Source organism: Polyodon spathula, chromosome 6, assembly GCF_017654505.1.
Source record: "Polyodon spathula isolate WHYD16114869_AA chromosome 6, ASM1765450v1, whole genome shotgun sequence".
Lineage (NCBI taxonomy): Eukaryota > Metazoa > Chordata > Actinopteri > Acipenseriformes > Polyodontidae > Polyodon > Polyodon spathula.
Window position 1 is genome coordinate 28306434 of NC_054539.1, and position 23173 is coordinate 28329606.

Below are 23173 nucleotides of genomic sequence, written 5' to 3' on the forward strand. Positions count from 1 at the left end.
ACAGGCCTACTGGCAAAATGGCCAAGAGACGGTGGTTAACACATACTGAATTACACCGTGTAACAATTTTTTTTTTGTTCCTGGGTAGTAAGTGTTATTTCCTAATTGCTTATGCCTCAAAAGTATAGAAAATGGCTATTATTCCCCACAAACTTTGCTTTTGTGACCAGGACAGTGATATTTCAAAATATCACTATTTCCAATGGGAAAACGGGCAAATGTGTGACTTTTCGTTCACATAAATTCAGAAAAAACAACATATGAATCCAAATTAACATGTATTTATACTAAAGTAATACAAAAATGACTACAAAAGATTTAGAAGTGAGTAGTTTTTTCGAGATTTACGATTATACTGTATTTATAAATCTCGAAAAAACTACTCACTTCTAAATCTTTTGTAGTCATTTTTGTATTACTTTAGTATAAATACATGTTAATTTGGATTCATATGTTGTTTTTTTCTGACTTTATGTTAACGAAAAGACACACATTTCCCCGTTTTCCCATTGGAAATTTTTATATTCAATGTGATTGGCGTTACACTTTATAATTCATTATGGAGGGAGAAACGTCATCAGTGTGTCCATCTGTCTGTCCTATATTATTTTTATACAGTACTACGGTTATGCACCAATACAGCACTGGACACGGTATATGTGATATTTGGATACAAACAAGCCCAGCATAAAGTTAGTTTGATACAAATCATATGCAAAGTTTGAAATAGGTGAGTACATCGTACACAACATTGTAGGAACCTATTATTTGCAAGATGATATTTCCTAACTTTTACTTTATTTTCAATGTACACATTTTAACTATACACTGAACACTTTATGTAGGCTTTTTTCTTTGCTGAGGCTTGTTAAACTGTGTATGCCTTTATTGCCTTGTACCATACAACAGAAATCACATGTGAGTGATAATAATTAAATCTCACTGCTGTTAATGATCATTTTAATTAACATTCAAATATCCATGGGAACACAGAACACAAAATGATGCAATACAGCTCACAGACATAAAAAAAAAAGCCCCAGTTCCAGGCAATAAAGTAGAAAAGCGTTACCAAGTGTATAATATAACCTCTAGTGAGGTTAATGGGTCAGTGGTTTTGTTAGTTTACCAGGAGCTAATATACAATAGCAGCAGTTTTTTTTTTTTTTTTTTTTAATTCAAACCTGTCCATAAATTCCTTCTACAGGCCAGTAGTAACATTCCATTCAACAGAACAAAACAAAACAATGTAGTCTAACAAAAAAAGAAAATAACTTTTATGTCCTTTATTTCTTTTTGGGTTTTCTTCTGTAGAGAGAGAAACAAGCACTATGGACTTAAACCGTTCTTGCTGGCTGCAAACATCCACTTTTGAATTTCCTTCAGCCTCCCGCATTGTACATGTTTACCTTTACCCACCTTTTTCCTAAAATTCCAAACCCCAAATGAAAAAGGAACATTTCTAAAATGTAAGTAGGCATGTTGTGCACATTTGAGACAGCACAGGTTTTTAAATATACTCTAATCGATAAAGAAATGCACAGCCATCATAAAAGAACAAAATAAACCAAAAGCAGCTTCTGTGTGCCTCTCTTCCTGTGTGTCTCTCTTCCTGTGTGTGTGGGCCCATCCACCCTCATGCAGTTTTTGTCAAATGTCCCAAACAAACGGGACCTTGCGGGGATCCCAGTTCTGCTAGGGGCCTGCGCTATAGTGTAATTTGCATATAGGTTAATCCGGCCCTAAGCGTCTTTCACTCTCCTTTCTCATTCCGGTTAGAGAAAATAGGCATATATTTAAAAATGTATTTATATTGACGACATGACTACATAAACTATTTGATAAGATATATGCCAGATTTATTGTAAACAAATTATTAAAATCTAGGTATGCATTACTTACTTAATTTACACTCTCAGTGTATGCGCTCCAACTTTAGTGTCAAACGTGAATCAGCTAATCATTCATGTGCCACCCAGTAACTGCATTGATCTCTGATTGGACAATTCAACATAAATCTTTATTATTATTGGTTGTTATTATGTTATTAATAACACTGCCCTTTTTATGAAGCAGCCAGTTATAGCGCTAGGGGAGGATCTGCAGAGGGAAGGCCTGCATGCCACGCAGAACAGGAATGAAAGAACAGAGGGAGCGATTCGGACTGTGCCCGAGAAGCAGTGGGCAGGCCGTGGTTTGCCTGGTCAAAGCCCGAAAGAAGTTATTAATTTTTATTTTGAGCTTTTCCCAAAGTCAGTGGGGCAATTTGCGAATTGACCAGGCAATCCGCAATTTGCCTGCATTTCGGGGTTTGCATAATGAGGGTTGTATGCTGTATATATACAAGCTACATTAGCTGCATAGGTTCAAAACTAATCTTGTTCTAATGCAGAAGCCTCATTTATCATATTAAAACTGAAAAACAGTCATACTTCTGTAAAATGCATTACAGCAAAAAAACAAAAACATGAATTTTGACAATGACACATGAAACAAGCATTTTGAAGCTTAATTATATTTTAGACACCCCTAATCACACTCAGTGATACCAGTTTAACGTGCATTAGTGATTCAATATTACTGTTGTAAACTGTAAATAACTAGTCTTTTTTGAGGCGTGTTTGTAAAGTTAGCAATCTTTTACCTTTGAATCATTTCCGTTGATATATTCACTTTAATATCTTAAAAATATAGAGAAATCAATCGGTTGTTACCTGCATTTCATTTCCTTATTTACAGTGTACTATCCTAAAAAAAAGCAGTTAGCATTACTTAATAGGCCACGCACATATTATTATAAGTAGTATAATATATGGGTCAAAATATATTGCTACAAAATAATATATCTCGAGTTGGTTTTGAGCCGTAATGCACGGGTGGGGCATTAAAATATTATTATTTTATACATTCTATTATTCTTAAACCTGGTTGCCTTTAACATCTTTCTTAAATTGTTTTTGTTTGGCTGAGATAGTTTTATTTATTTATTTTTTTGTGTAAATTGCGACGGGCTGCTGTGGAAAATGCTGTATTCATAGTTAGGTCTGCACAGGTAACGATCAACGCTGCTGAGAATGCTTCAGAGAGAGCTTGGTTTAAAGTCATTCCTTTTAATTTTTTTACTTGACAAGATGAAATTCAAACGGTGTTTGTCCAGGTCTTTTTCAGGTATCTGGTGAAATTCTCTTGTTTCTCCCACTGAATGTAAATACGGCTTTGTGAGGTTTATGTCAGTAAGTGTCTTGTATTTTCATTTTCTTGCTCTTTTAGCCTTTGTTTAAATTCTTCTGTTAGTGGTGTGAACCTTGTTTTTTTTTTTTTATTTGTCCATGTCTTTGTTTTGAATGTAGCCTATTTTCTGCTTCACAGTGCTTGTTTTAATTAGTGATAAATATGGTGGCTGTTGACATTAAGCGGCACTGCCTGCACAGTGGAGAAGGGGATGACATAGCAAGGAGTCTAATATGAAAAAAAATATTAGTCCCATTCTGTCATATGAACGTAAATAATATCAATATTTTTTTCCAGTTTAGGGGTCTGTTGCCATGCTAACATAGAATATGTAGAGAATAATGCATGGGGTAGGGTGTGATACAGGAAATATCAATATAACTATCAGATGTGTTGCCTGCCTCGTGGGTTTGACCCCACTACCTTTACCATGGCAGTTACACTGCAGTTTTTGCAGGATCTTTTTGACGATATTAACCATATTAAGGGTCTATCTGACAGCCATTTTGGCTTGCCATGTCAAAATTGAATCGGTCTCCCCAGGAGCTCACTTCCCGGCGGGGCAATTTTTGACTGGGGCTTGGCAGCTTCGGCCACCTATGAAGGACATTGTTCCTCGCTGGCGGTTAAATGTGGTGTTTAATGCACTAATGAAGCCTCCATGTGAGCCCTTGCATTCAGCTTAGCTGAAATATTTATCGTTCAAAGCAGCTTTCTTGCTTGCTATTACCTCCACAAAGTGGGTGAGTGAGATGCAGGCGTTCTTCATTGCAAAAGCCTGTTTCATTTTTAGGAGGCCAGGACAAAGGTTACACTCCATACCAATCCTGCCTTTTTGCCAAAGATGATCTCAGCATTTCATGTCAACCAGTCTGTTGAATTAGAGGCTTTCCATTCACCTCCTTTCCAGTCTGACAGGGAGCTGCAGCTCCATACACTCTGCCCCGTTGCATGCCCTGGTGTACTATGATGACAGGACGAAAAGTTGGAGGCAGTCTAAAGATTTTTTTGTCTGCTAGGGGTTAAATCCCATGGGCAAGTCCTGCCTAAGCAGAGAAAATCTCTCTGCCCATTCCACCAGGGGCATGGCAACTTCGTGGGCTTTACTCCAGGGTGCATCTGTCAAAGACTTTTGCAATGCAGTGGTGTGGGCTACTCCCCATACCTCAAAACCCTTGTTTTGGAACTAGCGTGTTAAGGGTCACTTCCCAGTCAACTCTTACAACACAGGCATAGAGGTGAGTTTCTCCCTCAGTTATTTAGCCATAGCTACGTGTTACTGGGGTTCCATATGGTAAGGTGCAAGGCAGCCTCTCGGCTTAGCTTGTATCATTCCAGTCATTCTCAACCTTGCCCTTGCGATGGCTTTGGTACTCTCACCCATACGGTAATGGTTACATTTTGTACTTGAAAAGGAACGTTATTATCATAACCCTAGTTCCATGAAATAGAAATGTAACCATTAACCTTCAAGGTTACTGCATCTATGATTATAGCAGGCTTGAAGGAAAAATGTTGCGATCTGTAAGCAAGGTCTTTAGGAGGTAAATACCCATATGTTAATGGTTACATTTCTATTTTAGGGAACCACGGTTATGACAATAACCTAACGTGTTATTATTTTGGAAACCTGTTGCAGCTAAAGTGCCTCTCTGTCTGAATGGTATAGTGTTTTGTAAGCATTTATATATACTATTAGTGGAACCCTTGTGTATTTTGGGGGGATGGAGCCAGGACTCCTCCCTTGTGTCATCCCGATAAAATATATGTCAGTCAACCTTTAATTACCTGTCAGTCACCCTATTTAAACTTTAGCTAGCTTCATAATTCTCATCTGACTTTTCAGTTTGCGGTTACCACGCAGTCTTGCAGACCAAATCCGTTTCAAATGACTACTCACCCGAGGCAGCTTTCATTTTCATCCGACTCAGTTGAAAAAATGTTCTCCTTCCTTCTGTCTGTCTTCAACAAATAATCCATTGAAACAATTTTCAAACAAATCTGCCCATCTTGCTTCTCCTCCATTTGACAATACTGCTGCTTCAATCTCTGCTTATCCAGCTGTACCCGCTGCCATTCCTGTTCGCCACTCTAAACGCATCAAACCTGATTCTCCAGCTCAACTTTTTTTTTTACATGGATTGGCCCATCGACAAACTCCTGAAAGCTCTGTTCAAAAAGGATTGCCCATTGAAGCAGGGAGCAATCGGGCTGCTTTGTTTCATACTTCAATTCCATATTGGCAGAGCCTGTTTTTCCCCCTCAGGAATCACAATGCAGTGCAAGCTTCACTAGCTCATGATCCAGCTACTACAACCCCTCAGTTTTCAATTTCATCTGACCCTTCCTCCAATTTGCATTATCAGATTTTCAAAAATATAAAGCAACTCATTCATCCTCTTTCCACCACCTTTTCTACAGTGTCTGATTGCCTGAGCTGCCAGTCTTCACTCTAGCCACCTTGTGTAGTTCAGGATCTTCTTCTGCTTCAGTAGTAGTAGCCACCCTCTTTCTCCTCAACTGAGATGAAATTTTATTGAAGGTAAAGGTATTAATTTGGTGTCAATACTTATTGCAACCTCAGAATTTGTGGATCACAGGATAGTAGACTGTGGAGATTTGTCTGTTACTCTTAAATCACGGAATCCTCGGCTGTGTAAAAATCATTCTCTTGGAGAATTTGTGCTTGCTTTCTCTGTTTTTTGCGATGTCCTTTATGAAGTATATGCTCACCGACAACAGAAACTGGACTCATATTTATTTAACGTCATTGATCTCTTGGTCAGATATAGCGATACCATTTTTTATGAGCATAATAAGACTTTTTCAGCCAAGTCAGCTTCTTGGTTAGCACTGGACACTACACCAATTGGCTGGTCTCAGCCTGATCGTGATCTCTTTAAAAGATTCTTCAGTGGTTTCCGTGCTAATGCTTGCAGAGTTTGTGCTTCCACTGCCCATTCTACCTCTGTGTCCAAAAGCAGCCTCCTCTTCAGTTTCCTCATCAGCCTCAAATTATTCTTCAACTGCTCTCGACAACACCCCCTTTTTTTTTAGGAATTATACGTTGGCAGTTCCTCCTATCCACTCTTCAGCTCCACCTGTGTTTTCATTTAAAACTAATTAATATACTAGCAAGCGCTGGCAAAAGCAACTCATTTTTATACGGTGCAGAACTATTTTATTTTAACATATTGTTTAGCAATACCTGCATGGTGGGTGTCTTAATAGTAGTATCTACAATGAATCGAAAATAACAATCCAAAGCAAATTTGCTTTTGTTACAGACTTTTAGTAGGATATAGAAGATTTAACTAAGAAGGAATTTAGATCTAAACATTTGAATATTAACAAACAAGAAATTAAAGCAATTAAGGAATTACAAGAAAACACATAAATTGTCATAAACCCAACAGATAAAGGGGGGGGGGGGTCTTTATACAAAACAGTGATGATTATGTAATTGAAATCAACAGACAATTGTCTTGTACAGTTTATTATTTTTATTTTTTTATAAACTTCTAACAGCTGATCCTTTACTTGATTTATAGCAAAAAGGAGACAACTTATTAAACTCTGCCTTGGCAAGTAAATCAATCACTCGGAACCAGTTTGATTTTCTAATCCACCTGGTAGACCATTAGTGTCTGGTCAATCAGTCTGTGAACCATTGAGTCAATTTGTTGATTTCTATATTAAACCTATAGTCTCAGAATGACCTTCCTATTTGTCTGATACTAGAAATGTAATTAATTTACTTGCCAACTATACGATTCCTAATGATGCATTCCTTGTAACTCTTGAAGCAGTGTCCCATTATTTTTCTTTGAAGACAATTAATCAACAAACTGATTTTCTGTTGCAGTTAACTGAATATATTCTTGCATCAAATTATTTTCTTTTCAATAATAAATATTATTTGCAAACCCAAACACTGCTATGGGCTCTACATTTGCGCCTAATTATGCAAATTTATTTATGGGACATTGTGAAAAACAATACATTGACGACGAGACTATTAACCCATTACTACAACATGCTGGATTATGGAAAAGGTATATTGATTATATTTTGGTTGTCTGAACTCTGAAGAAGACTATAACTCATTTAAAAATTCCATGAATGAATCTAGATCTTCGTTAAAATTTACTATGGAGTATAGTCGGCTATACCCTTTTTGGATTTGTTTATTTCGACTTCTGATGTTGGAGCAGTAAACACATGTATAATATAATATATAATATATAAGAGTATAATATACAAACATTGGAAAATACTGAAATATGACCCTCAAATTCATCCTTTCATTAATTCCTTACCAAAAATCTGGTTCAGAAGAAGTAGTAATATGAAAGATAAATTGGTTTCATCTATGTACAAAACATCTTCAGATACTGGAAATTGGCTTAATAAATCTGAAATGCATGGTAACTTTCGATGTGGTAGATGTGTTCACTGTTCGAGCATTTATAAGCTGAAGTTTATTTCACACATACTCAGGACCCGAATTCCCTATCACATGTTTTATTAACTGTAATTCAACACATGTTATTTCCTTGCTTAAATGCAATAAGCAATAAGAAACAACAACATAGATTACGCAATAGCTAGACATTATAATGAATTTAACCGTAATGAATTTAACTTAAAATTTGTGGGCATTGAAAAAGTTACAATATCTGTTAGAGGAGGCAACACTGTAAAACAGCTTTGAGAAGGGAAGTGTTATGGATACACCCACTAAATTATGTTGAACCTAATGGATTCAATGAGAAACTTGAATTAAACTCCTATTTATAAATTTATTAAATTTTTCAAAAATATTAAAACTTTTAAAAATTAAAATATAAATTATGGGCCTCACTTGATTGTTAATTACAAGTTCATTACTTTATACATTTGTAATTATTACCTCTGTCAAGCTCTGTAAATTATGCTTTAACACGATTAAATTGTTAGCACCTGTTTTTAATTTAATTAATGGTGGTGTTGTAATGGTAAATGATGATCACCTGTTGAAACGTATTTAAATGTATTACGCTACTTCACAACACCATGTGACCTTGGAGAATCAGCCGAGTCTGACCTCTCTCGATTAGATGACTCAGTAAGCCAGGGAAACCTTGGTTCATCCTCTATCCTTCCCTAGTTTTCCCTTGGGGGAAGTTCCTCACTTCCTGGCCTTGAAGGTCGATCAGTAGTCAAGTGGAAACCCTGATTCTGTTGCTAAAGTCACAAGCATTTTGTCATTATTGTAGTACCCCCTTTATGCAACCCTGGCTACTTCCTTGTGAATTATGTAAAACAAGACTTAATGATTTTTACCAAATCTATAAAATTACAGTAGTAGGAGCTTTCAATGGCTTATATGTATTTTTCGATAATTTCCATGAAATTGAAATATCAATGGGAAATAATAAGATTATCTGTAATACAAGCAATGTCAGCAATAGAAACAATCAAACAAACAAACAAACGACAAAAGATGAGAGTGGTTATTATCATTTCATAATTTAAATGATGAGGTCATTTTTATTAGTGGTCTATACATTGCTTCTGCCAACCTAAATCTACAAACCTGCTCTATTGCAGACCTTATTCCAAAGTATGTTTTTATTATTATATTTAATAATCTTAGTAAGTGGATCAATATATTTTTGTCTTGCTTATGCAAGGAAATTTACAAAAAATAAAAAAGAACACCACAACAAACATTCATGGAACCCGCATACCATACAATGTTACTTTTAAACTGATAATAACAGTAATACTGATAATGATTGTATAGGAGATGGCACTCCTTTGCTTATTGTACATGCCAGTTTTGTATAAAGAACAATGCATTCAGTTTCACTAACCAAAAAGTAGGATTTTAATCTATGATGTCAAGATGACGTTTATCTCATTTATTTAATAATACCAGATTGTCTTCTTGTTGTAGGCTTTGGAAATATTTCGCCACATACTAAATGTGGGAGAATATTCTGCATCATTTATGCTTTGCTGGGAATTCCACTCTTTGGGTTTCTTTTGGCTGGAGTTGGGGATCAGCTGGGGACAATTTTTGGAAAAGGAATAGCCAAAGTTGAAGACATGTTTGTTGTGAGTATTACTTTAACATTCATTGGTTTATATTTAACTAATTAAAAAAAAAGATATAAAAAGGCATGAGGGAATTTAATAAGTAATAACTGATTTTTTTTTTTGGTGCCTTTTGAAGGGGTTTGAAAGGTCTTCCTCAAAGTCACAGATATTACTGTTCAATCAGTGTTTCATTAATTATGAAAGGAAATTCATATTATTTCTAATGGTTATGTCAAAATCTGGTTAGTAAACCAATACTCCACAAAGAAGCACCAATCAATAATTTTAATTACATTACAATAATTTCATTTTTTTCTTATTTGTTTTTATATATAATGTTATTAAACTCAGTTCATAATAAAAGTTATAATTTTAAAATGATTTTGAGCCACTGTAATAGTATGTCATATATATGGCCCATATATTTATGTATCAATACATTTGTGCATTGATGAATATGCCCAAACCACACCACTTTCAAAATATATTATATTTTTAAACTACTTTTCTGATCACAGAATCCTCTGCTAAAATAATAATTCCCCTTATGTTTCTCAAAGCAGAAGCCAGGTCTACTCAGGGGAACATGTTTCCTTGCTTTCTGGAAACATCCTCTATTGAAGCATGGTTTTATTTTATTTTTTTGCGTTTTGGGTAATATATCTCAAAACTTATAATCAGTTAGAGCTCAGTAGCTTTTATTCATGAGTTGTGATTTGGTTATTCTGGGAGATCATTTATATTGCTCTTCTCTTGAAACTGTAACAAAATAATAGACATGATTATTAAATGGCATTAAACTAGAAGCAAAACTCAATGTACTGTGTAACCTGTTATTTCTTTGCAGAAATGGAATGTGAGCCAAACCAAGATACGTGTGATATCTACTGTCTTGTTCATCCTCTTTGGCTGCCTGCTGTTTGTAGCCATCCCTGCGATCATATTCCAACATATAGAAGGCTGGAGCACCCTTGAGTCCATCTATTTTGTTGTCATCACTTTAACGACTATTGGCTTTGGTGATTTTGTTGCAGGTAAGGGGAACAACAATTCATGAAATAACATTTGTTATGTAAACTGTAATTGAAATACTTGTTATTACAGGGGAAATGATGTGTAATGAAAAAATCTGTTGCCTGTGAGCAATGCAAACTTCATAATTTTGCTTAACAAAGTCCTAGGTGCCATCCTGAACTACCATTGTCTATGTCACTGTGTACAGCACTTCACACATATACAGTGCTGACACAAATTATTCTATCAGATAACTTAAGTTTTAATAACCATAATTGTATACATTACAGTAATACAATGCAGAAAGCTACAGAGAGTTAACTTATTATAGAAACAAATATGGTTAAATATGTAACCCCAGAAAAAAAGGATACATGTTTCAGGGGCTAAATGTGACAAAAAAAGGTAATATATTTATAATTTATAAAGCATTTGTTGCTGAGGTAAATGTTACCTCTATGACTCCTTCACAAGAAAACATCTATGCATTGTTTATAATTGAAAAAAAAATAGTGTTGTAATCCACAGTACAAAAAAAAAGATTATTAATATGATCTATACTATAGTAATAATGCACAAACTCTCTTTCATCATTTATTAAAAACTAAGGCTCCTTTAAAAAAAAAAAATCCTTATACTTTTTGATCACTTTCTTTCTATTTAAAAGGGTTTCTTTTAGGGTTTCTAAAGTAACCAGTCCCCAGAAATCAAATGCCAAAATGAAAAAGGCTGTAACAGAACTAGAAGAAAAAAAATCCCTTATTCACGCGTGAAAATTAATTCATGCGAATTCAGTGTGAAAAGTTTAATCTCCTTCATATTTAAACTCATCAACATAGATTGATTTTCAAAATGAGACTGGTGTGTTAAAAACTATTCTGTCTACATTTGAGGATCCAGAGCCCAGAGCGGCTATAAGCTTTAAAACATACCTGTAAAAAAAGTTCTCGCTAGTGACCTATCCATCAATTCATTAGCTCTTCAAAAGGCAAATACATTATGTCTCAGTACATTTGAGAAAGTTCAGATTGTTCAAACATTTTGATGAGAATGGTATAACCACGACAGTATAAGGAGCTGTGATTTTCTATTGCTTAGGTGGATCAGAAACTGAATACCTGGATTTCTATAAACCGGTTGTATGGTTTTGGATCCTGGTTGGCCTTGCTTACTTTGCTGCTGTTCTTAGCATGATAGGAGACTGGTTCCGGGTGATATCCAAGAAAACTAAAGAAGAGGTATGCTGTCTGTTATGTTTTGAAGTAAAATGTGTGTCATAAGTTAAAGGGAGACATTATACCTTCACAATTTTCTGAAATATTTGGGGCTGAATTTACTAAGACAGGTACATTACAAAGACTGCAAGGGAAACTTAACACCCTTTTCATCCAGGAACTTCTGCTTCAAATAATAAACTCAAATAATTTGTTCTGCCAAAGAAGCAAAGCCTTACATTACATTACATTACATTTACAATAACAAATGTCCATCCCTCACTAGGCATGGCAGTGTTTTTTTTGATAATGCCTCCACCATCTCCTAACCCCTTGCTTCCCTTTCACAAAAACAAAAACTCTATTTGGCCCACCAACAGTTAATAGATTAATTATTCCACTGTGATTTTATTTTATTCTTTTTTTTTTTTTGCTATGAAAAGCATACTCCAAATCTGGGGGGCGAGGTTGTGTGCTTGTTTGAATAGTGTGTAATGCTGTACAGTACTGTAGTAGAGCCGAATTCAATGTGTGAAGTGGCAGATGGGGTCATTTGACAAGTGTAAGTTCATGTTATTAGTATTATTAATATTTTTAGTAGTAGTAAAATGTGACTGATAACCTGCTAGGAACAGTGACTGTTAAATAAAGCTTTGTCCGCACAGCTGGTGCTAGCTCAAGGAAAGATTACTATATATATTGCAAGCAGGCTCAATTACATCGAAATAAAAAAAAAAAAATGTTTTTATTTAAACTATAAAAACATGATTACAGTTCTATATAACATTTTTAAACTACATGTGAATGTTTTATTCCAATTATATGGATTACCTGTGAAATAATAGGATTTTCAATCAAATATACACAAGTAGCTATGGTGACGTCACCAATAAATTATGCAAATGAGTACCATCGAAGGGTTGAACCTTCCTTCAGTAATGTGTTCTGAACCTTTGAAGGTCAAAATGTACCATTCGTTGCAGCCCTACTGCAACATTTAGGGGTAGGTGTTCTAAGATGGGCCAGTCGCAGCGCAAACGTACAACAATTTACATTTTCATTGTGAAAATTAGCAAAGTAAGCATTCTGTCTTATGTACTAAGAGAAAATATGTTAGCGAAAAGAGCCGCAATATAGTAATTTAAATATTTGTTGTATCTTCTTACTGACAGGTCTATTCTGAGAGTCATGTGACATTGTTCAAATAAATAGCGAGAGTTGAGTTGTGTTTTGCTGCAGCAGAGGGTACCCAAAGGATAATGTCTGTACATGCAAGGGTACAAGAATCACTCTTTTTGTTAAATGTAAACATCACCTGTACAGCGCATTCCATTCCATCTTCATGTTACCGATTTTAATACTGTTTATATATATATACACATACACAGTGCCGTGAAAAAGTATTTGCCCCCTGCCTGATTTTCTGCATTTTTGCATATTTCTCTTATTGAATTGGTCAGACCTTTTAGTGGGTTGTAGTATTATATAGAGGGAGTCTGAGAGAAAAAATTACACCAAAGTTTGGTGCTTCTTTCATTTGTTTGGTGTGCAAAGTAGTCAAACATGCAATCTTCAGGTGTGAAAAAGTTTTTGCCCCCCCTAGTTAACTCAACCCAATAAAGGGATAATTAGGGACAGCTGTTTGAATACTATGGTCAACCAGCCCTGCCCAATATAAATCTGACTAACTTTGGCCCTTACTATCAGAGTGACGTTGTCAGCACACAGGTTCTAGTGGCACAGCATGCCACGATCAAAAGAAATTCCTGAAGACCGCCGGAAACATAATTGTTGATGCATATCAGTCTGGAAAGAGTTACCAAGCCATTTCTAAGGTTCTGGGGCTCCACCAAACCACAGTCAGAGCTGTACTGTCCAAATGGAGAGAGTTTGGGAAAGTATTGATTCTTCCCAGGAGTGGCCGTCCTGCCAAAATCTACCCAAGAGCAAGACGTAAAATCGTCCAGGAAGTCACAAGGAACCCTAGAACAACATCCAGGGATCTGCAGGCCTCTCTCGCCTTGGAGCGGACAGTCACAAGTTGGCAGACCGGGCAGACATGGCAGAGTAGCAAGGCGGAAACCACTGCTCACTAAGAAGAACATGAATGCTTGTCTCAAGTTTGCCAAAAAGCACCTGGATGATCCTCAAGAGTTCTGGAACAATGTTCTATGGACAGATGAGTCAAAAGTGGAACTTTTTGGCCAACATGGGCCCCGTTATGTCTGGCGAAAACCAAACACTGCATTCCACAGTAAGAACCTCATACCAACGGTCAAGCATGATTTGGGGATGCTTTGCTGCATGAGGACCTGGACGATTTGCCATCATTGAAGGAACCATGAATTCTGCTCTGTATCAGAGAATTCTACAGGAGAACGTCAGGCCATCTGTCTGTGAGCTGAAGCTCAGCTGGGTCATGCAGCAAGACAATGATCCGAAACACACAAGCATGTCTACATCAGAATGGTTGAAGAACAAGAAATTTAAAGTTTTGGAATGGCCTAGTCAAAGTCCAGACCTAAACCCCATTGAGATGTTGTGGCAGGACCTGAAATGAGCAGTTTATGCTCGAAAACCCACAAATGTCACTGAGTTGAAGCAGTTCTGCATGAAGGAGTGGGCCAAAATTCCTCCACGGCGCTGTGAGAGACTGATCAATAACTACAGGAAGCGTTTGGTTGCAGTTATTGCTGCTAAAGGTGGCGTAACCAGTTATTGAGTCTAAGGGGGCAATTACTTTTTCACACGGGGGCATTGGGTGTTGCATAACTTTCTTTAATAAATAAATGAAATAAGTATCAAAATGTTGTGTTATTTGTTAAATGGAAAAATATAATATGTTTTAAAGTGCAGAAAATCAGAGTGACAGTTTTATACGGTTTCACGTCTTTTAGTCTGTACCCCACGTACACCGTCTCGTCTCGAGACGGGAACTATTGTTTATGGCAGAGCAGAGCTCTGCCCTTGATAAATTGGCAGTTATGGGGTTAAATTCCCCTACCTGCCTGGGTTTATTGTGTTCAGGTGGCTGGGGTTGATTGGAGTAATTAACGATCAATCAGCACCCAGCCACCTGACATAAAAGGAGGCCTCAGCTTCCCATTAGGGAGAGGAGGGAGCTGAGGAAGCAAGCTGGTGTTTGTGCTTGCTGGTGGTTTTTTTTTTTTTTTTGGTTTGCTGTTTTTTTATATAAGGCAGTTTAATCCATCAGATTCTATAGTTGGGCCCAAATAAAAAATGTGTTTTCATAATCATACACTAGCCCCTCACTAAACAGGATATGTATGTCAGGGGATTAGAAGTCCTATCAAACATAATCTGTAGTGCTAGCGTATGTTTATACGAGTACATAAAATTTGCATATGAAGAAAAACCAATGTGTTTTGGGTAGGCTACACATTACATTATGTAAAAATATAAATCTATACAGTACAGTAGTACATCTATACAGTACAGTAGTGGAATGAAATGAAAACCTAGCACACTTTCTTTTTACTCAGTAGGCTACCTGTATGTAAGTAAGAAATAACCCACAACAGGGTGTGCGGTTGTACAATTCCTACCGCACGTCTCGGGTGAGTGTGAGGCACGGGGCTGCAGGCCCTCACGAGTACCTTCAACCACCCAGGAAAAAAAAGGAAAAAATGGGTCCTTTATTATGTATTTTTATACTTGATATAAAAAATAGTCCCTGAAGTCTGTTTTTATTTATCCAAGCCATTTTATAACACAAAAAAATATGTGTTTTGCATTGTACATATTGGTGTATAATGCAAATAAAAGATTTTAAATTCTAAAATTTAATTGATTGATTGAGTGTATTATTATTATTATTATTATTATATTATTATTATTATTATTTATTATTATTATTATTAACTTGGCAGCCTAGACAATTAACACAATACAGATCAATGTGCCAGATTGACAAGTTATGATACTTACAGGAGGACAGGCAGTTTTCATTAATATGAATTTCAAAGGACCAGCAACAAATATTGCATTATACCACTAATTTGTATTATCATTAGTAGCCTAGAAGCCAAATGTATACTGTCCATTTTTATTTTAGTTAGTCAGGGGTGCAGTGCTAAATTGTGCACAATTACAAACCACCTGCACATTAATAGAATAGGTGTGTTTTCTATACCTATAGAGATGTTCAGAATGAGCTGGAGGGGTTAGCTGCACATGTTTGCAGTCTATTGCTTCCAACACATTGAGGAAACCAGAAATGTCATAGAAATGTGTTTTTTTCAAGGCTTGCAAGTACACCCAACTTTTGTAAGTGCAATTGTAAGTAAGTGTCGCAATTGCTGCAGCTTTAGTACATCTCATAATATTTTTGAGAACCCTCATTTGCACTATCTCTGCCCCCTTTTTGCAATGCAGGAACGCCCATAATTACATATTCATCTAAGCTTGAACCGCAAACAGAAACTGCTGCCGCAAAGCATTCCCTAAAAAGTCACAAATAGCATTGCACTTGTTTAGTACATTTCACCCAAGACTTCCAACTCATTTGCAACTGGTTATTAAACCTACCCCTTAGAGTTTTACACTGTTAATGTGGTTAATTGTATGTTGACATGCTGAATTATTTGTAGCAAATGTTTATTACTTATGCATTATGTGGGGTGATGGCATTGCTACCATTTTTGGTGAGGAACTCGATTTTTACCTAGAGAATACTGTTGGTTATACGTCTTTCAAACTACTTGCTGCTTCTGTAAAAAAAAAAAAAAAAAAAAAAGCTGAATCTATCTACATCATAGTAATCTACCGACCACCCAGAACAAATTCTCTTTTTCTCCCAGAATTTGTTGAATTATTATCTACAATTACTTTAATATTGGGGGATTTTAATATACATATTGATGTGGATCTAGATCCCTTTGCTAGGACTTTTAGGTCACTGATAGATTCATTTATGTTTTCCCAACATGTTACTAGTCCCGCCCATATTCATGGTCATACTTTAAATGTAATTCTCACTCATGGTTTAAATATTCAAAATCTAATAATTATAGATCTTACACACTTTGAACACTCATCCATCCTTTTTGAATTATCACTAGCTAGCTCTATTAAAAAATCAGTGCGCTTTGTTAAAGTTCTCATAACTCACAAATTACTGATTTATTTCTGGAAGCACTGCCTACTCAAGCAGCCATCCAGGCAGAATCCATGCATATGCTGGTGGATTACTATAATATCACTTTGAGCACTAGTTTTGATACCTTTGCCCCTATTAAAAACAAAAGAATTACTGTTACAAGATTTTCTCCATGGTTCAATGAAATTACACGTGCACTTAAACATACATACAGAAAACTAGAACGCAAATGGAAAGATACCAAACTGCAAGTCTCGCTTGGAAAGATAATATTCTGAAATACAAGGCTGCCTTGTCTTCAGCAATATCAGCTTATTACTCAAAAATAATAGAAACAAACAAAGGAAATGCCAGTTTTCTACTCAAAACAATAGCCAAACTAACTAATCAACAGAAAAAACTCTCTGGATACACTACCTTCAGCTAGCAGTGATGTTTTTAACCATTTCAATTTAAAAAAACTAATGATCAAAGAAATAAGATTTCTAATACTACTGACAACTTAAACAGGCCGCTCAGCAAAAAAGACAGTGATTTGCCAGACCACACCTTTTATTCTTTCGTTTTCCAAAAAAATCAACCAGATCTTTTTGACCTAATTGGTAATACTAAAACCACCACATTATACTACTAATATTAAAATGGACCCCATTCCTACTAAATTGCTCAAAGATATTTTTCTAAAATAAGTAACACCGTCTTAAATATAATTAATAGCTCTCTCTCATCTGGCACTGTTCCTCATTCTTTCAAGGTTGCTGTAGTACAACCACTGCTTAAAAAGCCTACCCTTGATGCACAGACAATGAACAATTTTAGGCCTATTTCAAATCTCCCCTTATAGGTAACCAATTAAATTCCTTTTTATCAGCCCGTGACATATGTGATAAATTCCAGTCGGGTTTCCGCCCAGGACACAGTACTGAAACTGCTGTAGTAAGAGTGGTGAACAATGTCCTTATGTCCGTGGACACGGGTTCACCTACAGTCCTTGTTCTCTTAAATCTAAGTGTAGCCTTTGACATCATTGACCATGCCACCCGGATTGACCATATTGAGCATCTTGCAAGATTGTCAGGCACTGTATTGTCTTGGTTTAAATCATATCTCTCAAATAGGCAACAATATGTTAAAATTGGGGACGACATCTCTTCACTATTTGGCGTTCCTCAGGGTTATGTTCTTGGGCCAATTTTTTTTTCATTACATATGCTGCCCTTGGGTGACATTGTCCATAGACATGGGTTCAACTTTCACTGCTATGCTGGTGACACCCAGCTATATCTACGTCTAAAACCAGATGGTGTGTCTTCTATAAAAAATGTGATAAGCTGTCTTGCTGACATCAAGGTATGGGTGTCTAATAATTTCCTTATGTTAAATTCAGATAAATCAGAGATAATGATTTTGGGATCAAAAGATTGAAAAAAACTTAGACTGTCTGCCTTCACAGAGGATAGTTTCCCATACTCTCAGAAAAGTGAAATGAGGAATCTGGGTGTAATTTTTGACCCTGACCCCTCCTTTAAGCCGCATATTTGGAAAACAATTAAAGTATCTTTGTTTCACTTTTGAAATGTTGCCAAGGTGAGGCGCTTCCTTTCACAGCACGATGCTGAGAGACTGATGCATGCCTTCATATCTTCTAGGATTAATGACTGCAATGCCCTGTTCTCTGGAATTCCAAACTGTGTTCTATCTGGATTGCAGCTTGTACAATATTCTGTAGCCAGGGTGCTAATCAAAACCAAAAGTTAGCACATTACCCCAGTGAAAGCAGCCCTCCACTGGCTCTCGGTGCTGTCCAGGATTGACTAAGGTCCTTTTTATTACCTATAAAGCCCTAAATGGTTTGGCTCTGGCCTATTTGGTCCTGTATGCCCCTGGCCCGCCACTGCAATCCCAAGATGCAGGGCTGCAGCAAGCCAAAGGATTTTAAAGCAAAGGTCAGGTGTTAGACCATTCAGTCATAGGGCACCTGAACTGCGGAATGCTCTACCATGCACAGTGAGAGACATACCTACATTGGCATTTTTTTTAAATAAATTTAAAACACACTTTTATAATAGGGCTTTTACATCTTTATAATATTTATGTTTTATTTAAAAATGTTGTTTTCTCCTGCTGTTTTTATTGTTTATATTGTTTTTATTGTACTAAATGTACTTCCGAATGTTCTTTTCTTTTTGTTAAAAGCGCCTTGGGATGGCTTGCCAAGAAAGGTGCTTTATAAATAAAATTTGATTTGATTTTGTAGCCCACTAAAATAATTGCATGGCCCTCCAAAGTTTTTTTAGTGATGTTTGTATATATTTCCTGAAACTGGGCTGTTTGCTTTCTTGTATTATTTTTGGGGATAACATCTTTGATGTATTTACAGACACTGAAATGGTAATCCAACTACGGAAGTAAAAATTACCATCTGCATCTAAAGTTGGTTATTTTGTTTTGTAACACGGCTTGGAAAAATAACAACCTCTGATTGGTTAAACAGCATCACATGACCGTGCATATATATAACGTATAGCGTGGCTTGCACACTAATGAGCCACTTCACACTGAATAAATCGCTACACACCATTACATTCTAAATTCCATGACAAACTGCCATTTTATTTGTTATTAGTTACAGAACCACTGCCAAAAATGAGTGGCATTTCACCTATTTCCTTTAATATATTTGGGGATGAAACGCCTCATAACTCATAACACACCACATAACAACAACTTTCTGAGTGAAGACAGCAGTCCATCTGAAAAGAAAAGAAAAATAAAGGCACTGGCAAGAGTAGACACATAACAGTAGATGAAGAACAGCTAAATAAAACAGAAGAAAACAGATAAAAAAAAAATACTGCATGGGCTGGTTAGATGTACTTAAAGAAAAAAAATATGGACATTAATTTTATGGAAATAAGTCCAAACAATCTCAACAACATTAACAGAATTTTATGCCAGAAATTCAACTTGGGACCAGCATTCAGTCTCCAATTTTATAACACGCTGAGCTGGCCTAAATACATACTAATACATACTAATACAAACAGTAGAAGTTTTAACATATTAAAAATTACTGGATTTAAAGTGTCTGTGGGAAACTGAGGTACTGTCTCCTGACACCGCGGTTGGATTGGTGCGTAAAGTCTGGTTCGATCGTCAACTTAATGTGGCACAACTTGGACGTGAGGGTGTCCGACAACTAACAAAAACATATTTTGCAATCCAAAAGGATGAAAACATACCAGAATATGTGTGCCTCGCATATAACAAGTTTACAAACTCACTTCAAGATCCGGCTTCAGTCTCCATCGCAGCTGCTCTCCTTACTTACTTAGTGTAAAAAGTAAAATCATCACAGTTTGTGCTGAGCCCTTTAATTTCTAGTGAGAAATGCAGAAATTCACAATAAACTATCATATTTTTAATAAGTGAACAAGAAATTAAATTTGGGACTATATTACACTGCAGATGTATACACAATAAAAGTTTCTGGTTTTGTCTTAATTTAATTGTTTTTTAATTATTTTAATTAATTTTCTTCCTACAAATGCCGGGTAGCCATGTTGTAAGCGGTGTAAACCTCTTCAGGCCGTAGTTTATACCTTACTTATAGCGCCATGCAGATAATAGAATATACCACAAAACACAATTTTTGAGAAGTACTTTAGTTTTATTGAATTAGTGCTACATAATTACACATTTTTCTAACTGATAATAAAAGTACTATATAACATAGTACAAAGTACTATAATTGCTATAATGATAACACAATAGTGCTGTAGAATACTATGGTACTTTGCAGAATGTACTGTATTATAGTATTCTATATGTACTACAGAACCTACTACAAAATGCTGCAGTAAGTACTACATGGTACCACATCAATGCTATATAATACTGTAGTACTCTAAACAAGGTACTATATTATTCTACATGTACGATAGAATGTACTGCAACATACAATAGTAAGTACTACATTTGTACCTCATTAGTGCTATAGTATTCTTAGTGTTCTGCGTTTTGACTTTGACATTGTAATAAGCAGCCCAACGCTATCTGGGATACAGCGGACATTTAAACGTCAGAGGATCAAATAATGTTCAAACATAGCTTTAACATGGCCATTGAGATCCTCCTTAAGTGATCATGGCAATTGCTTGATCTATCACCGGGGACAGGTCGTCAGGCGTAACAGAGGATTTAAAACGTTTACCCTTGGGAGTTTTTAGAGGAGACACTGAAATCTTCATGCACTGCCATCAGTACAAAGGAATTATACTATGCAGTAAACACAGTTAAGCAAATAACATATAAAATTGATTAAAGCAGGGGGTAATAGACAGGAGCTTAATGTAGTGCGACCATCTTACGGAACGTGTCACCAGAAGTTGGTGATTGATTAATTCTACGAATCTTCTAACTAAAAGTGACTATGTGGCTTTGAAGAGAAGGGGAGTATGGGGCAGATATATTGTTGATTAACGAATCCACAGTTTGTGCTACAAATCCACAGAAAACTGTAGATCCGTTAACAAAACCACAGTGAGTCAGAACAATTTAACAGAAAAGCGAATACCGTGTTATTACGCAACAATCATTTCAACAATTAGTTCATTATTGTATTACACATTTCAAACGTAACACTTAGAAAATGGCTGCAACTTCATTTTAGCAAGCGATATTGTTCAACAAAGCACACAAACTTCCCCCTTCTTATTTTTATTTCACATTTCTTCTGGACAAGTTAAAAAACAGCAATTTCATCAACACATACAACTTTAGTAATCTGTTCATTACAAACTGATTCACTTCTTGGTTTGTTACTCTGAAGTATTTAAAAAATCTCATGTTTTTTCTCATCCCTTGTCCTCTTATATTCATGTACAGCATTCACTCTCAAACTAAAGTTTGTATAAAACCTTTCAAATTGCACTGCTGTTGTCCGGCCCTCAGAGCAAAATGAATGCCAAGCAGGTAAAACAGAGTATTCGGCAGTTTTTGTTCAAACAAGCTTGCAGCCCACTTACATTTTGCCCGAGTGCTTTTAGAAAATCGATCACTGGCAACAATATTTAGGTCTTCATCCGTTTAGGTTTAGCAAAACTATCTATAACTTTACTTTCTGTTCCAGTTCATATTCCTTTTTTTTAATCTAATGTCACTTTCATGTTCTACATCTAAAACAGAGTCCTCACTACTATCTTCATTTACAACAGACACTTTTGTCTGTGTAAGTGGGATTTCAAGCTCCGAACAACTCATGGCAGCATTTCTGCAACATGAGGCAAACATTTTAACTATTTGAACTAATCATTGAACTAAGTGAAAACCAAATCCAATTTCAAATTTACTGTCATTTGAATGTGGGTATCGGACTAGTATCAATTAGGAATAAATTGTTTAAAGTGGCATAAACAACTCAAAGTGCTGAATCTTTGAACGGCAAATGAAACAGTGAATTATTTTTACTGATTCAACACTTATTGTTGTTTATCCCGTCCATAGAACTTCACAGGAAATGTCAAAGGTTATACAGGTAATAAAGACAGCTAGTGAAGTGAAATATAGGAAAGATGGGTGTTAGTTGTGAAGGAAGATTTTCTGATATTTTTGTCCTACATTTTTATATCCAATTAAGTTCTCTTCTTATGCATTTGGTCTATTTCAGGTGGGAGAGTTCCGTGCCCATGCTGCAGAATGGACAGCCAATGTCTCAGCAGAGTTCAAAGAGACTCGCAGGCGTCTGAGTGTGGAGATCTATGACAAGTTTCAACGAGCTGCTTCCATCAAACGCAAACTGTCGGCAGAGATGGGGCTCAACCCCAACCAAGAGCTGACTCCGGCCAAGAGGACTCTCTCCGTTAACTTTACAGATGAACGAGAAAGAGATGCCCCACAAACCTTGACAAAAAACGGCAGCCTTTACCTAAATGGTTTGAGTGCACACTACGCCAGTGGGGAAATTGTTGTCATTGAACACATTAAATAAAACTAACAATGAATGCCGATTCATTCACATTAATTTACATGGTATCTATGGACTGTATCAAACCCAGTGTGTATCAGTGATATTGGATTACAAGAGTTTAGTGCACTTTGCACATGGTAGGGCAAGGTGAAATCAATGTATAAAAGCAATTACTGTCAAGTGAGGATAAATCTTTTTTTTTAATAAATCTGGAAATCAACTTGGATAAATTGGCTCAGTGATGCATAACCGTATGTGGTTTGATTTCGATGCTGCCAATTTGATTGGAGCGTTGAGGTCTCTATTTTGTATTGACTACTGGAACGCTAATGGATCACCTCATGTTTTGTACCAGCTGCATCTGAGTGTACAGAGGTCAATTTCTAGCTCTATTTACAGGCGCTTATGTCTAGAAGTGGAGGTGCAGCTTTTTTTTTTTTTTACTTAAGGAATTTGAATAGTGCCTTACATAACAGAAGAAACATTTCTTATAGTTATTGCATGTTTGAATGAATTAATCATAATTTGCCTTTTTTTCTTTTT

At 36.1% G+C, this 23173-nt stretch overlaps 1 protein-coding gene across 1 annotated transcript in view; it reads left to right on the forward strand.

Annotated features, from left to right (window-relative positions):
* kcnk2a (potassium channel, subfamily K, member 2a) overlaps positions 1-22651 on the forward strand; it is a 41229-nt gene extending 18578 nt beyond the window's left edge. The window contains exons 4-7 of the mRNA XM_041251572.1: positions 9173-9333; positions 10163-10349; positions 11428-11567; positions 22331-22651. Of these exons, the coding sequence (XP_041107506.1) occupies positions 9173-9333; positions 10163-10349; positions 11428-11567; positions 22331-22651 (809 nt within the window). The remainder of the gene's footprint in view (positions 1-9172; positions 9334-10162; positions 10350-11427; positions 11568-22330) is intronic.
* Positions 22652-23173: the final 522 nt, after the last annotated feature.